The 17,197-nt window shown below is 43.6% G+C and overlaps 1 protein-coding gene across 12 annotated transcripts in view; it reads right to left on the bottom strand.

The window, feature by feature from the left end:
- The window catches only part of Ric8b (RIC8 guanine nucleotide exchange factor B), a 104,602-nt gene extending 88,625 nt beyond the window's left edge, over window positions 1-15,977 (bottom strand). For 9 of the 12 annotated variants that reach the window (XR_004943270.1, XR_004943272.1, XR_004943274.1 and 6 more), the window contains exons 1-2: window positions 15,430-15,977; window positions 8,052-8,099 (exon numbers count right to left, since the gene is read on the bottom strand). Coding sequence is in view for 5 of the 12 variants with exons in the window: in XM_036169695.1 (XP_036025588.1) it covers window positions 8,052-8,099; window positions 15,430-15,513 (132 nt within the window). In the remaining 7 variants the exon portion in view is untranslated. The remainder of the gene's footprint in view (window positions 1-8,051; window positions 8,100-15,429) is intronic. The other 3 variants (XR_004943271.1, XM_036169696.1, XM_036169700.1) reach the window with 1 other exon arrangement.
- Window positions 15,978-17,197: the final 1,220 nt, after the last annotated feature.

The following is a 17,197-nucleotide window of genomic DNA, read 5'->3' as shown; positions in this document are numbered from 1 at the left end:
TCCTTTGTCTCTCTGATCTTTCAGCATTTACCCCAATATCTGGCTAAGAGTTTTTATTACCAGTTAGGATTTGTGCAACAATGTACCACCACCTCCTGGCACAATATTTGTTTTATTGCCCTTGTTTATTATCACTTTTGCTTCTTCCAATTTGTTCTTGTAGATTCCAGTTACCATCTGGAACTACTTTAGTACAATACAGCTTTGCTACCATTCACCTTTGTGGTAGCTGGGCACAAACACTGTATGTATATATGCTCTCTGCTCACCATCACATTACATACATACTGTTTTACAGATGCTTTGAGGGACCACATGATGATCCAGCTGGTCAGAGCATGTGGAAAACAAGCCTGTCAGCTTGAATCAGATACCCAGAGCCCATGTGGAAGGAGAAAGCCAACCACTGAAAGCTAAAGCTAAGGAGAAAATCTTGAGGGAAGATGAGAACTATAATTTGTATCCCTCCGGAGAAGACAGCCTTCCAACTAGCAGCTGGAGTGTTCTTTACTGCACCTGTTTATTGGAGGGCTCAGTACACAGACCACCACTTCAGTTTTCTTATTGAGTTCCAGAATTTTTTCAGTATGTTTTCCTCATTATATACTCTTGGATTAGTTAAAAAAAAAAAAACAAAAAACAAAAAACAAAAAAACAAAAAAACAAAAAAAAAAAACCCTTGTGTTTATTTTAACCAATAATTTTCATAGGTTTCACTGGGGTGAAGGTTTATAGCGCTCCATACACTACCAAGGCTGAAAGATGAACTCACTAGCATGTTTAGATGAGAAAATATATCCCAAACTCTACAATGTAGATTAAAGACACTATTATCACCTTAGCTAGAAGTCCCAAAAGAAACATAAAGACCACATGGGGCAGGCCTGGGAGATGGCTGGTAAGCCTGATAATCTGAGTCCCAGGCTGGAACCTAGAACGGCTGGATGTGCTAGAATGCATTCATCGTGAGTCCTAGCTGCTCTGGGGAGAGGGGAGGTAGACACAGGAGGACCCATGAAAGCTGGCAACGCACAGCAGAGACCAGAAAGGCCTTGTTTCCTAACATGGTGGGGAGTGCAGCTGCCACTCCAGGGAAACTCTGATCTCCACATGTACAGTGTCATGTCCACACACAGGCACATGGGGATGCACTTGCACATATACAATTCTTTTTTAAAAGATCACATAAAGACCCTAAATCAGAAGTGCTTTTCTGTCCATCTCCCCTGGATTTATCCCTTCGATTCTCTGGCAAAATATCTACAGTGAAAGCTACAGTTTGGAATAAAACTCAAATTGTTTGGTTTGATCTACTACTAACAGTCACGACCTGTAATAGATTGCTGCTAGGCAGGAGCTTGAAAAACAAAAACTTGAGGTGTGAATTTGGTATTGTGTGCACATTTTAATGGGATAAAAAATATTGGAAGTTACCATCTAGGGGGGGCACCCGAAACCTTGTATATGCTAGAAAGCATTTTACAGCTCAACTATGAGACAGACAGAGATAGGGAGACAAGGACGGAGGGAGAAAAGGAGGGAGGGAGGGAAGGAGGGAGAGAGGGAGAGAGGGAGGGAGGGAGAGGACGGAAGGCTCTGAGAGCCTTGACTATGCTGGAAAGCATTCTACAGCTGGTCTGTCCCCAGCCTGAACATTTCTCTGTCAAGAGACTAGTTTCAGAGTGAGCATGTATTTGTTCTATGTACCTAAAGTCATCAAGTAAATTTTGATTCAGATTTACAAGCCATATTAAGCTCTTAAGTCTGACAAAGACTTCCAGAACAAGCACCCATGCCTGGGGCTATTCCTAAGAGTGGATTCAAAGTTGAGGATTAACTGTCTAGTACAGTTTCCTTGGAGGAAGGTAATACAAACACGTGCCAATTGTTTAAATAGCTCACAGTGACGCCAGCATCTATACAGCTGCGGATGGACCAAGGCAAACCCCATAGGCCACCTCAGGAACCTAAGCCTACACAGGCCTGGTGCACAGGGTTACTGAGACATGTGTGGTTACCGGTGCTCTAATATGTGGGGTGGATCCTAGTCTAGTAAAAACAGAAAAACAAAAAGATCTGAAATAACAAAATGGACTTTTCTATTCATATACATTTATTTCAGATATAAACTGGCTTTATAAGTAATACTATTCTAATTTAATAAGGCAATTAAGAAAGTTCAATTTTAGAAAAAATATACAATTAAGAAAAAAGAAGCTAGGTGCTGGTGGCATGTCTTTAATCCCAGCACTCGGGAGGCAGAGGCAGGTAGGTCTCTGTGAGTTCAAGGCCAGACTGGCCTACAAAGAGAGTTCCAGGACAAAAAAAACAAAAAACAAAAAACGGAAAATATAAAAAAAAAAAAAAAAAAAAAAAAAGAAAGAAAGAAAGTGGGTTGGGGATTTAGCTCAGAGGTAGAGCACTTGCCTAGCAAGCGCAAGGCCCTGGGTTTGATCCTCAGCTCAAAAAAACAAAAAACAAAAACAAAAAAGAAAAAGAAAAAAGAAAGCATTGCTTTATGTTTATGACCCAATCATATTATTCTGAAATACTATTTTATATTATACTGTGTCATTATATAATTATGTTCTTAAATCAGTGTAATCTGTTATAATCCAAAAGTTTACAAAAGAAGCTGTTTCACAGCAGGGATATTCAAGTAGCGATGTTAGTGGATTTCCTTGTTGCATTTTTCTGTGTAGTTTTTATCACAAGTACAGCTCTGATCACTCTTCAAATATATTTATCTTGCTCCCTCATGAACAACATTGTAAGCCGTGTTTGCAATTCTGACATATAACTAAGAGAATAGAAAGAACAAAACCATACAACATGCCCTAATCACAGGAAGCTCTGGCTTCCACTCAACCTTCCAAGCTCCTTTCCTTCATCTTTTTTTTTTTTTAGTTAGTTTGTTTGTTTTTTGAGACAGGGTTTTTCTGTGTAGCTTTGGAGCCTATCCTGGAACTGCTCTGTAGACCCGGCTGGCCTCGAACTCACTACTGGGATTAAAGGCGTGTGCCACCACGCCCGGCCCTTTCCCTCATTTTACTGACGTCACTGCAGTTACCACCTATGGTGGTGGGAGCTGAGAACACAAGTAACCCAGGCTTCATGTCCCCTAGAGCTCACAATTTTAATTTAGCAACTACCCGACGGCTTATGAGAACAGAAAAATATGCTTGAGGTTTAGGTATGGTAACACTCCTTCTTTTGAGGAAAATGACCTTATATACAGTTGTCTTAGACAATTGAAGTTTCTCCATAGTTGATAATCTATGTTCTTAGTTAAGGAGCTTCAAACGTTTTACTCCCCTCTCACTCCTGGTACTGACACTGAACTGGGAGCCTCACACATGCTAGGCCAACTGTGTCCCCAAGCTGTCATCCAGCCCTATTCATTTTATGACATACCTTCTTCAACTTTTACTGCAATACTCTTTTCTGGTTTGTGAGGGACATTTTGTGTTAAAACCAAAGTAAGAGCTTTCACCGTCCTGGTGTGGGTTTCTAGATTATTCCTCATTTCCCTTCCCCATCTCATGAATTTGCGTGACACATTTGTTTATGTGTGACAGGTAATCACAGCCGTCATTTCAGGTAAGGATGTAAAGCAAGTGCAGGTGCTTCTATCCAAACCCACAACGATTCACACGCACCTGTCACAGTGTGCATCCGATGCACAGGCAGAAGAACTGCATCTGACCATCCTTAAGAGAAATACACACATTTCCATCTGCTGGTTCCCTATGCTAGCTTCCCACTTAAGCCTCATGCTTACCTGGTGTCTCAACAGTGATGAGATAAGAGATAAGACAAGGTATCAGATCATAATTTCAAGTACTCCGAACTATACTTCCAAAGGTAAAGAAGAATGAGACAGAGCTACAAAGCAGTGGGCACTGAGAACTACACATGCTAGAGAAGCCTTTCTACATGAGGCTTCTCCACATTCCAGCAGTGTGAGCATAAACCTCAGGGTCTCACTGCAACGGTCTCCATACTTCACACATTGGTAGGAGAAGGAAATCTCTGTAAAACTGAAAACCAAGACAGCCTGTCAGGAACCAGATCTAGAAGGAACTCATTTGTCATCACATGCAGAGAGTCAGTATAATGAAGGTGTTTTGTTTTGTTTGAAGGGCACTGCCCCTTACACTATTCTAGGTTGTCACAAAATTTTCTTTTTAGTATAAGAAAGGTATCACTATGGGTGCATTTTCAGTTAATGTTTTTAGCACAGCACTGTACTTTATGAAAGGAGGGGAGGGCTTAAATTTTGTTATCAAGTAGCTACTGAGAGAAGGCTCTACAGCAGTGCTTTTCAACCTTCCTAATGCTGCAACCCTTTAACACAGTTCCTCATGTTGTGTGACCCCAAACACCAAACTATTTCATTGCTACTTCATTACTGAAATTTTGCTGCTGTTATGAATCAAAATGTAAATATCTGATATGCAATCGCCGAGGGGTTGAGACCCCCAGGTTGAGAACCACTGCTGTAGAAGCACACTTAAGACAGTACAAGGACAGAAACTCTACAGTAATTCAATTTCTTGTGTTTTCACATTGGCTCAATGTAGTAAAGTCCTACTACCGTTTCCACAGACTTCTATGCTGCTGGCATTGGAGCTGTCCCACAGTTTCCCTGTCAGTATCTAAAAGGCACCGTAGGCATCAGAGTCACTAATGGTTTGAACCATTGGAGACTGAGATGGATTTGTTTGCCAATGTTTTCCATTAATGAACATCACCTAGCTAGGTCCCTAATGACACTTGTTTATAACAGACCTCCCAGGAAGCAGAAACCTCCACACAAACTGCAGTCAACCACAAGTCACTCTCTCCAGAGATCTAAAAGTAGCAGAGGGCAATCTCCACCCCAGCAGATTCAAACAACCTCGGACCAAAACTCTTAGGAAAAAAACTGTCTCTGCACAGAACATATAGGGATTTCATCATTACTCACAATGCACTACAACTTCACAAAGCATTCACATCCTAACAGGCATCTAGTGATTATTTAAAGTATATGGTATGATGTGTACTTATATGTAAATACTAGAAAGATGAGGAACTTGAGTATCTGGGGGTTGTGTATGTCTCACAGGAATGTTGTTGGAATCAAACTCATGTAGACAGCAAGTGGGAAGAACAGTTAGAAAATGTCAGGTTTTTCTACTATTTTACAGAAGACAAACAAGATGTATAATTAATTTAGGAAAATTCCCTTCTCAACTAATATTTCTATGGGGTAAAGCATCTGTATTTAGATTTTTATGCACATGTGTATGTGTGCATCCCAGGGATCCTTTCATCTGTGTGTGTGTGTGTGTGTGTGTGTGTGTGTGTGTGTGTGTTCCAGGGATCCTTTCATCTGTGTGTGTGTGTGTGTGTGTGTGTGTGTGTGTGTGTGTACTAGGGATCCTTTCATGTGTGTGTGTGTGTGTGTGTACTAGGGATCCTTTCATGTGTGTGTGTGTGTGTGTGTGTGTGTGTGTGTGTGTGTGTGTGTGTTTTCCAGGGATCCTTTCATCTGTGTGTGTGTGTGTGTGTGTACTAGGGATCCTTTCATGTGTGTGTGTGTGTGTGTGTGTGTGTGTGTGTGTGTGTGTGTATTCCAGGGATCCTTTCATCTGTCTGTGTGTGTGTGTGTACTAGGGATCCTTTCGTGTGTGTGTGTGTGTGTGTGTGTGTGTGTGTGTGTGTGTATTCCAGGGATCCTTTCATCTCTGTGTGTGTGTGTGTGTGTGTGTGTTAGGGATCCTTTCGTGTGTGTGTGTGTGTGTGTGTGTGTGTGTGTGTGTGTGTGTGTGTTCCAGGGATCCTTTCATCTCTCTTTCCAGCGTGGGGATTACAAGCATATATCACTGCTCCTTGCACTGTTCATTGGTTCTATGGACTGAACTGGAGTCCTGATTGTGAGGCAAACACTTTATTGATGAGGTGATCTCTCCTGCTCTTGATGTGTTTATTATGATGAGTAAAAGCAAATGCAAGAAGAATTCTCCCAACCAAATATACAGTAGCTGCCTTCCTATCTTGAAATTCTATCATGAGTCTAACATCCAATGTGCTCTGTTTAAATACCTTACTTGGTTCTTTTTCAGTTTTTCTTTGTACTACTTCAGAGTATTCTGTCAATGACCATTGTTTTTCCCAGTATCCTTTAACTGGCTGGTTCCAATCTTTTGCTGTTTAGGTATGTTTTAATGAAAAAATTTTGTTTACTTGGGTCCAATTTAAACATAAGGCAGATCTCCAATAATGATGTATTTTTGGTCAAAGGGTAAAAGTCATCTTAATTAAATAGCTACCTACCAGTTTCTCCTCCACAGACACTGTGCCACTCTGCAGGAAGACTTATTTCCTGAAGATTGTCTACAGATACACACATGCTTGCTGCCCACTGCCCAACTTCTGACTATTCCTACGAAGGCCAATTTCTAAAGCTATCCAAAAAGCATATTCATTCCATAAATCTCTACTGCAAAAGGTACCGTCTGTCTTATTTACACTGTCCAAATCCAAAAGCAGTCCTCTTTGCACGCCTCGGCACTCATTTAGGAGGTTTCCTGAGTGTTCACCGTGCACTCACAACTGCAGCTGTGGCGTGAAAGGTCCTCAGAGTCTATCGTGGAGGAGTTAACAGATAAGAAGAGAAAAACTAGAAACGTAGGAGGGAAGAAACAGTGTGTCTGTATGTGCAGCTATGACATTTAATACTAGAACACAAACACAAGGGAAACAGAAAAACCAGGCAACACCAGTAGGCAAAGATCACATCCCTAATACCATGATGTCATTCTGTCAGCATAAGCAGTCACTGCAAGTCTTATGGCTAAGAATGACATGGCCCGACCGCTGTCTTAGATTTGTGGACAAGCAGCTAGAGCAACATGCCACCAGACAGTGAAAGGACAGCGCAAGAGCTAATGCAGAGCAGGTGGGCACACTTCACCGCAGCACTCGAGGCAGAGCGGGGGTCTCTGAGTGAGGAAGCTAGACTGCTCTACAGAGTGAGTTCCAGGACAGCCAGGACCACACAGGGAAACCCTGTCTCAAACAACACCAAAACCAAAAACAAACAACAACAACACCAAAAACAAAATAACAACAACAACAACACAAACAAAAAACAAAACTAATGTGGTGATCCAGATGAAAGTTTGAATTAGGAGAATCAATCTCAGGAGGTGGAGAAGCAGGCACTGATGAGAGATATGGAATGTAGAGAGCTAAATGGACACATGTAAAGTAATCAGTCCACTCAGCAGCTAAGCCCACTTCCATCAGCAAGAGGTGCATATGGACCCAGCCATAGTCTTGTCTGATACTGGGATCTGTGAGGTTAGGAGAGAGGTAGGGTGCCCAGAAAAACAAAAAGGCAGGACTGGTTTATCCTCAATTAGCATCATGCCTTAACCCACCAAATAAGGCATTGAACAGTCACGTCTGATGCACCCTCTCCTGTAGTGACTCCTTCCTGTGTGAGTCTAGTGATACCATTCTCCTCTGTGACTATGATGCTGGTGACCTAGACAACCATAACAGCATAAGTATGTACAGTGCTGGGAAGAAGCCGTAGCTGAGGGACAGCAGCAGAAGAAGATGCTTTCCCCAAACTCAGCCATCAGAGTCAAGCTTTCCATTAGCCTGACATTTTGTACAACCTAGAATTCTGCCACCAAAAGAAGGCAACCTTTTAGCAGTAAGAAAATCTAGTGACAGGCTCACCTGAACCTTCCCCTACTTAAGTAAGCCCAGGGATTCTGTGGGGACGAACAGGAGGGGTTGTGTGTAAGCCATCCTAAACCTGCTACCTCTTTCTTCTCAGGATTCTCGAGAAATTGAAGTGAAACCAAAAACTAATCAACAACCATCAAATGAAAACAAGTCCACCACTTAAACCACCCAGGAGTCAGTCAGTGTCTCTGTCTCTGTCTGTCTCTCTCTCTCTCTCTCTCTCTCTCTCTCTCTCTCTCTCTCTCTCTCTCACACACACACACACACACACACACACACACACACACACACATATCAAACCTTACCTTTCTTTTATCTTCATCGGTTGATTCAAATTTGAAAGTAGCCCTATGCTGAGGGGGAGAGAAAGGAGACATTGTCATTTTAATACATATATTTTAAAGATTTTTAAACATATATATATATATATATATATATATATATATATATACTAATTTTCTTATAAAATATTGCTTTCTTATCTCAATATTCTTATTAAAGTAAGACAGATGTAATAATATAAAAAAAAATGCAGAGCTGCATGAAAAGACCATGGTGGAAATATAGGTGAGAAGAGGGAATGAAGGCAGCGGCCACCCAAGAGGAGGTGGATGCAGCCCACAGCCCTGGGTAACTGAGCCGGACTTGGAGGGATACATAGGTGCTAGCTGTAGATGTGTGAACCATAATTCAGGAAGCTAGCAGCTCTGAGAGAGAAATAGGACCCATTAGGGGATGGCACCCAGAGGAAGATGGGAATGCAAACACAGAAGGACAGAGATTGAAAACACCTGACAGTGCACTAGGTTTTTCTTCGTGTGTTCCATGAGAAATCAACAGAGGTCAGTGGGGTTGGCGCACACCTTTAATCCCAACACTTGGGAGGCAGACCCAGGTGGATCTCGGAGTTCGAGGCCAGCCTTGTCTACAGAGCGAGTTCCAGGATAGCCAGGGCTGCACAGGGAAACCCTGTCTCGGTGGGGAAAAAAAAGAAGAGAGGGAGAGACAGAGAGACAGAGAGGAGGAGGAAATCCCGAGAGAGCTGCAGAGAAAGACAACACTTTGGACAAGAGGCTCCCTCACTCTCACTGGTTGTGACTTCAAGCATGTACACTGTGCCTGGGCTCCTCGTGAAAACAGTACTTAGCTAAGAGGGTGGCTGTGAGGGCTGTGATATCTATGGTACATTAACACCATCTCACTGCCTGGCAAGTAGTCAACAGTGTATATTAGGATACTGTTGCTGCTGCGGCTGCTGCTGCTGCTAATGATATTAACAAAAAATTAACTGGAAGGGAAGAAAGTGTCATGGTTCCCTGAAATGACTGGCCACAGTACTCTCCACTTCATAGCAGAAACAGAGAATGGACAGAATAACTGGCTTGTTTGCATAAGGAGTCACATCTTAACAAGACCCAGAGCATAGAATTGGGACTCTCACAGTTTAACCAGGAACGTCCACCTAAAGCCCACCTGAGCCTTTCCTAAGGCAAACCAACAAGCACTCCTCTGAGCTCTCTACTACTTCTCCTGCTTTTCACCGTCCACACCGCCCAACAGGACTGGCAACCCACCACAGTTAAGAACAGTACGTGTGAAAGACAGCATCATTTTGGTAATTCTGTTCTGTAGCTTTGCAGAAACAGTTTTTGAAATGGAATGAGCTACAGAAATGCTGGAGGGAGGCAGTCTGAGTGTGAGAAATGGCTAAAGGGAAAACAAGAGGTTAAGAGATAAGGGTCATTTAAGGAAACCTCAAGGAGGTGACTCAAAAATGGATCAAACTGAAATAGGTATGTGAGAGTTGAGGACAAGATGTAAAACTTTACATCGGAAATAGCAAAGGCTACAGATGACCTGGGGAAGTCCAGGATGGAACAGGAACAACCTTCTGGAAGAATATTTGGGGCAGTAGCTCACAGGCCAGCCCAGTGAGAGCAAGACTGGAGGCAGAGAACCGTGTGAGGAGCAGCATCACAAGCTGGTACAATGCCCTGCCATTTGATACAAACCTTTAAAGGGAAAGGGATTTGGCAACACACATGAGAAGCCATAAAAATATTTAACCCATCTGACCCAGAACTCCTACTCCTATGAGTTTATTTTAATGAAGCCATTGTAGAGTGAGAGAAAAATTATCTATGTAAGCACATTCACGACAGTGTTTTCTAATATAGTAAAAGAGGTGAGCTGAACACGCAACATTGAAAAACATGTATGTCAAAATATCCTACTGAACATATCCTCTCCATCTGATAAAATACTGTGTAACAACTAAAAGAAAGGTGACTCATTGGGGTTATTTTATAATAAAAATCTTAAGAATAAAGGATAGAGTAAGTGAACAGGGGAAGGAAGAAGTGGGAGAAGAGGAGGTCATGAATCTGAGGCTAGACTTAGGAATTTACAGAGCCAGGGGTCAGGGAAACCTACATTAAAGATGAGGAGGTAGCAGGCTAATGGTCTCAGTAGAGGCTCCCTATAAATGAAAATAATTATACTTAGAAACCAAGAAGGCTCAGTTTTTGCCACTCTACATGAAATATTAATTCTGTAAATTATTTGGAATAAATATGTCTAGTTGTTCAAACTTAATATTTCTCCTAAATGTTTTTTGGCATTTATAAGCAGAGGACAGGAAAAAGGTATTCTTATTTGTCAAGATACTCAGTAAGTTACAAAAATATCTTCTAAGTGTTTCCCACATAGAATTTTTTTTTAGGTGAGAATTTAGAATAGTAGCAAGGGCTAATTTTTCACTTTTCTGTTGCTTTTTAATAGCAAGTATGATCAAAAAATAATAATTTCAAATATAAATTTAAAGTAATAATAAAAACAGCATTAAAAAAAAAAAAAACAGTTTTCAAAGGCCCCATATAGCCAGTATGAAAGCTTAATTTAACTGGAAAATATACTAGCATGAGGGGGCACTAGTATATTTTCCAATTAATGATCCATTAAACTCTGAATGGATCAAGCTATTTAGAAACTCAACCCCAGAGACCACTGTACGCAGCAGATGCTGAATTATATAAGGCTGGCTTCAGTTACCCAAGCTAGATCAGACCTAACATACTCTCCTACCTCTCCTTCCAACGCTTCTTAAATACTTGTAATTTTTTGAGACAGGGCTTTCTGAATGTCCCAGGCTGGCCTTGAGCTTTTCGATCTTGTCACCTTACTCTCCCCCATTTCAATGCTCAAATGGTGGGAACACATGCCTCTCTAGAGCTGTTAGCCAACCAACATTCATATCCTGAACAGGAGCAAGCTGAATATAAATCAAAGAGTAAAATCACTGTTCAACTTAAAGACCAGGCAAGCAAGAAGCTCTTGGAGACACACCAGACTCATGTCTGCAGGTCTTATTACCAATGAGCCCCCCCCCCCCGAAAACTCAGCCATCAGATAACCTCAAGCATGAGTCCGGTCCTACTGCTCATTGAGGGCAATCCTGGTCAGGTTGCACTTGACAATCCATAAGGTTTCCCTTACTTTTTTACATGGTACAGCTGGCACCTTGCACATGGTAGGTAGGCATTAAATGGCCACTACTGTTGTTACTGCATGGTCTCTGCTCTAGTATCTGGCTAAATGCTGACCTACTAGAGAATTTGGTGATGTCTACAAGTACACTCAAAGACTACTTCTTAGGAGTCAAAACAGACTGTAAAGCAATTTGGAAATAAGTACAATGTGTAACAAGGATATCTCTATGCAAAAACCTAGGACGAGCCCAATGTCAAGGCTCAGCCTCAAAAATGGAAAGCAAAACATCCTTCTACATGGTCCAGGATATTTAAATCCCCATTCAAATGCAGAGGCTGCATTTCTAGAACTGTTTCCTTGTTAGTTTTCCCCAGTCACATTCTTCAAGCATATAAATGATGAGCTCAAGGCTACCAACAGTCTTCCTGTCCTGTAACTAACTCTCGGAGACCTACTTAAGTGACAGTATCTTAAGTAACTTTTTCTTCATTCATCTAACCATCAATGTGCCACACTTCCAAAATGGAATCCTGTTGGAGATGGCTATGGGACAGTGACATGCCCAGGCAGCCTCTGTGGCTTGCATGTCATCTCTAGTCAGTGTCTTCACCTATTAAGTGACAGGTTTGGTTTTATTTTCAGGAGCACTGTACTACTACTTCCTTTGCAACTGTTGAGCCCCGAGTTCCCTCCCTTCAGTTACAGAATGGATGTTTATTTGGAGAGGTGCTGCTAGAGCTTAGACTAACCAAGGTCTCCTTCAAGTCTTTTCTGACCCAGGATTAGCAGAGAGGCTAACCATCATTAGCTTCACTGGCATGGGCTCTGAGGTTCAGTGTAAGATTGTGATTTTGTTGTTGTTTTCTTTTCTTTTTTGAAACAGGGTTTCTCTGTGTAGCCCTGGTTATCCTGGACCTTGCTCTGCAGACCAGTCTGGCCTCGAAAGTGGAGATCCACCTGCCTCTGCCACCCAAGTGCATGCATCATCACCACACAAGAAACAGCCACTCTTAATGTAAAGAATTATTTTCCTATTCTGAAGCAACTTACCCTTGACAAACAGACAAGTTTTTTTTCTTTCTGGGATAGAGATTTCTCTCTCTAAGTAACAAGGGCCAGCGAATGAAGCAAGAATGCTTGGAAATGAATTTCTGTACTACAGTAGAAATTAGGTGTATTCTGGAGTCACACAGCTATTGGCTGCTCTGAAAGCGGTAAGAGATATACCATGGTGATGATAGCACTGGAAGGTACAAAGGTTAAGATAAGGAGTAGGAAAGGTCCCCAAACGTCTTCACTGTGTTACATCAATTCAGTGCCACATGCTTTGTTGAAGGCAAACAGCCCTGGGCTCCTTCAGCAGCAGGCCCTGTTCTCAGTGCTTTAAACAGAAGCCATTCAATACTGAGCAAAGCCCTGGGGTATGAAGCTGCTCTTCTCATTTGACAGAGGAAGAGCGCGCAGCAAAGTTAAGTCACAAGGACTGGGCCACATACATTGTAAACTGAAGATCAGTATCCAGGGAGTCCGGCTCTAGAACCTGTCCTCTGGCCACACCACCTCATCAAAGACCCAGACTATTAACTCCTCATAACTTAACAGGGAAGACCTCATAGACACTGCTCAGTGCTTGGCATTACATTTCAATGAATCTAAACCACACAATCAATAAAAAGAATGGTGTTTTAATCCCTCCTTTTCAGACAAGGCAACTGGGGCTTAGAGGCTTGAAATAACTTATCCACAGCCATCAAACTACTAACAGCAGCAGAACTGAGAACAGAACTGAGGTTTATCTGATGCCAGACCCTGTCTTCTTTCTGTCTACTTGCAACAACCAGCTTATGAGAAAAGATAACTTACAGAGTCCTCCTCTTCTTCCAAACAATGAACTAATTTCTCTTGGCATCATCCATTCCTCTTCTTTTTGGACTCAATGCCCCACAATCACTTCTTACTCTGAACATTTTTCAAATCCATTTCTCCAGACAAGAAAACTGAAGGCATGCTGTCCATCTATTTTCCCGGGGTTTCCGACTCATACACATCAATCAGGTGATTGCTATTGTTACCCGACTGCTCACAGCACGGGTCACCTTCCTACCCGTCACACAGTTTCTCCCTTGGAGGGGCAGTGCTGCGATGCAACATGAAGCTCCCCATTTCCTTTGTGCTCCGTCAGCCTACTCTACTGTTCCTACTGTAACTGACAGTAAACAGGAGTGCTGTCTCCTAAAGGAGCTAACTGGTCTCCTTTACACCAGATCAGAACATTCTCAGCTTGACCACAGTGTGCATCTGGGAATCCTCTGAAGCACTTCAGGACAGCACCTTAAACAACAGACAGTGACCCTGACAACATTGACAACATTTCAGTATGAAAGGAGAAGCTAAGCTCAGGCAGGACGTGGCCATGAGTGACAGGAACATCAAGGAGATCCCCTGAAGGGAGATCAAGGCAAGGAAGGGATAAACTGGAGGAAGCCATAAACAGAGGCCCTAATTGGTTTTGCCACAAAACAGAGACTAGTGGACTACCATCTCAGTGTAGGTTTTTCCTCCTCCCTCCCCTAGAGAAGAAAGTCCCCATTATTGCTAGGTATCTGGCATATAGTAAGTGCTAAATAAACATTAGTTAATTCAACACAATTGCCAAATTATTATACTTCCTTTTGAAAACCAGCCTGTAGCTCCCCCATATCTTCTCTGGAAAGCAATAATAAATCAAGTTAAAATAATACAATCTACGAAATATGTACACCTACGCATGAAATGAGTTTCTCCTAAATTAGGCAGACATGCTCAACCCTGAAGCATATCAGGTGAAGGCGCTAAGACGGGACTAGAATACAGTCCACATATGCTACCAAAGAAAGCAGCACAGCAAAAAAGGCACTAGACAGCCAGACTCAAATCTCAGTTCATTTTCTTTGGCTGGGTGAGTTTGGGACTACATTATCATCTAAATTTTACTATTTGTGAAATGAGGAATGTCCTCACTTTGCTCACTAGGTTGTTGGGAAGATTAAGTGGGAACGAAGGTTCTTTTAGAAGTATGTCTCCTTTGGGGGTGTTTTCTACTAAGGGCAGAAATGGCATCCTGGCAGTTGAAGCGTATGAAAGTGTAGTAGTGGACACTGACCGGGAGGAGAGGGGCTGATCAACAGGAACTATGAGGAGTAAGGTATTTGTTACATCTAGGGTGTGCTTTCACACAACCGTCATCAATCACCCTTGGACAAGCCTAGTCTCCTAAAAACTAGAGGTGCTAGGCAGGCCACTTACCAAGTGAGCATGGTAAGCCGCTGGAAAAGAAAGGGAGAGCTGACGGTTCTGGAGAGCGACTCTCCAGAGAAGGAAGTGGTATTTACAAGACACTATTTCACTATAAAGTCAAAGAACACTGAACGGACAATTTGAAGACCTAGGTGGGAAGACTGGCTCCTGAGAATGACCTTGGGCTAGTCATGTAGCCCTTCTAGAGTCTCCATTGCAAAACACAGGTAATACCTCACAGGACTGCTGTCAAGATTAAATGAGATAATGAATAGGAAAGCTGTTAACGCGATATAGTAATAGGTATTATTAGGAGTAGGATTTTCCACCCACTTCAACATATGTCCATGACCTTGGGCGTGATTTCAGTTCTTTGCACCTCGGTTTCCTCATCTATAAATTGGGAAGGATGATACCATCTACCCTATAAATAATCTGAGGATCAAAGGAGATCACATATAAAACATCAACGCCTGGAAAACCATACAATGGTATTGGTACATAAAGAACTGCCATCGTTGCTGGTTATGATTTATGCATGTCAAGGGCCGTATTTATGCAGAGAAGCATGCATTTTATGCATCCAGGAGTGGGGCACGGGGCAGATGCTCATCTACGGATCCTGGGGGTGTGACCTGCACGCTTAGGAAGACGATACGACCACAGCACAGGCTGCTGGACCAGGAAGCGGAGGAGTGGGCGCTACAGTTGGGGGGGGGGGGGGACGGGGGGGGGTAGAGATGCAGGATGCACGGGTGGGAAAGGCTGGGGGCACAAACACGCATGCCCAAGCCGGAAACGTTTTCGGGGGAGAGCAATGCGCATCCCCGGAGTGAGGGGGGTGGGGAGGATGCGAAGTGCAAGCCCTCAGGGCGGCCTGGGGCGAGACAGCGAACGCCTGGGGCCAGAGCTCTTTACCTTGTCGCTGTAGTCCCTCAGGACCCGCTCGATAGCCCCCGCCTCGCCGGCCCGGACGATGTAGAGGGCGCGCTCTTCATCCATGGCCGCAGGTGCGGGGGAGCCGCGGCCGCTGTGCGCGCCCCAGCCGCTGCCTCCAGGTAAACGCCTCGCGCCCCCGCTACCTCGCTCCTTCCCAGCTTCCTAGCTTCCTTCCTTCCCTCCTTCCCTCCCTCCCTCCAGTCTCCAACCCGCCAGCCTCCGCCCGGGCAGGCCGTACGTCACCGCCCCTCAACTTTCACCCCGAGACGTCACCGCTCCCCCAGCAACCGGCGCCTCGAGGCCTCCCCTTGCAAGGCCCAGGGCTTGGTGGAGGCCTGACGAGCCGCCAGAGACCGGGTCAGGCCCAGCCCTTGCCTACTCTCATCGGTCTACCAGCCTTGAAGAAGAGTTCAGCTTTGTACTGGGCTTTCTCAAGCAGAACTGTCCTTCCTGACACTCTATGAATCATTCCCCTTAGCGGACAAGAACTGGCGGGCTGTTCCCCACCCATCTGCGAGCCCACGCTACTAAACTACAATTCCCGGCGTGCAACGGTGTCATCCCACACTGTCATCTGAGTTATTAGTGAGCCGAATGGCATGCCGGGATTGGTAGTCATCCCTCGAGAAAGACTTCCCACCAAGGGCATACTGGAAATTGTAGTCCTCTGAAGGCCGGAAACCAGAGTCCTGCGACAGCCCGGGGCCAGAGGAGGAGGGACCGTTAGTGGGAGGGTCTAAGCCGTGTTCTGGCTGGGTTTTTTTTCCTTTGCTGACCTGCACCAGACGTAGCTGGTTGGACCGACTAGCGCTTGCCTGGCGAAACTGCCGGCCCCTGTGGGAGCTGTCAAGCGCCTGTTGAGTTGTTCCCTCTACGCTCAGTTAGCGGTTTCGGTGAATGGAATTCTCGTCTGGTTGTGGCTGTGTTATGCACCAGGCTGCAGCAACGTAGGAAATTGCACATAGTTCTTTGTGGAACCCAAGCTGATAAAGCAATTTGGCCTAAGTCCCAGGGGTCAGTAAATGAGAAAGTCGAAATTTAAATCCAGGTCTTTCCCAAAGGTGGCCACCCTCCAACCAGTCGTAAATGTCATACAACCAGAGTAGGAGTGAGGGCAGGTGGTGATGACGGAGGTGCATGTTTGCCAGGCACTCACACTTGACCTGTATTTGCTCAATTCCTCAAAAAGTCAACAAATAGTTGAGAACCTGTGCATTTGTGGGCATTATCCAATACAACGACCTCAAAGCAAGTCTCAACCTCACCAAGTGGTCCGTTCTCCTGAAAGTCGCCATCAACGGCCTTGCTGTTCTTATTTTAAGATGATCAGTCTTGAAAAATTAAAATGCATAGTTTTAAAATTAAGTTTGGAGTTGGAGCCTGTTCTGTACTCCCAAGTTTTTTCATAGAAAACAGATTAATTCTGCAAGAAATTTCCAAGAGTTTTACCTCCAAATAATCATCTTTGGTGTCTTTCCTGTTTGCCTCTTCAGCAAAGCTGGAAAGGAAGGAGAGCTGGCAAATGGTTATTCATTTTCTTGGGTTTCTATTGTACTGTGGTAGATATTGGGAATTTAGAGTTAAACAATACAGAAGCTGGGCCCACGGAGCCTAAGATTTCCTGCAGATTTTACTTTAAATGGAGCCAGCATTTTATTGAGCATACAGTTGAACCAATCATTAACAAGCAGGAAATTGTTGACCTTTTGTTATTGCGACAAATGTTGAAGCCAATCAGTAAAGGGAA

This window comes from Onychomys torridus, chromosome 20, assembly GCF_903995425.1.
Source record: "Onychomys torridus chromosome 20, mOncTor1.1, whole genome shotgun sequence".
Classification (NCBI taxonomy): Eukaryota; Metazoa; Chordata; class Mammalia; order Rodentia; family Cricetidae; genus Onychomys; species Onychomys torridus.
The sequence above is the reverse complement of the archived record's forward strand: the minus strand, read 5'-3'. Positions and strand labels throughout refer to the sequence as shown.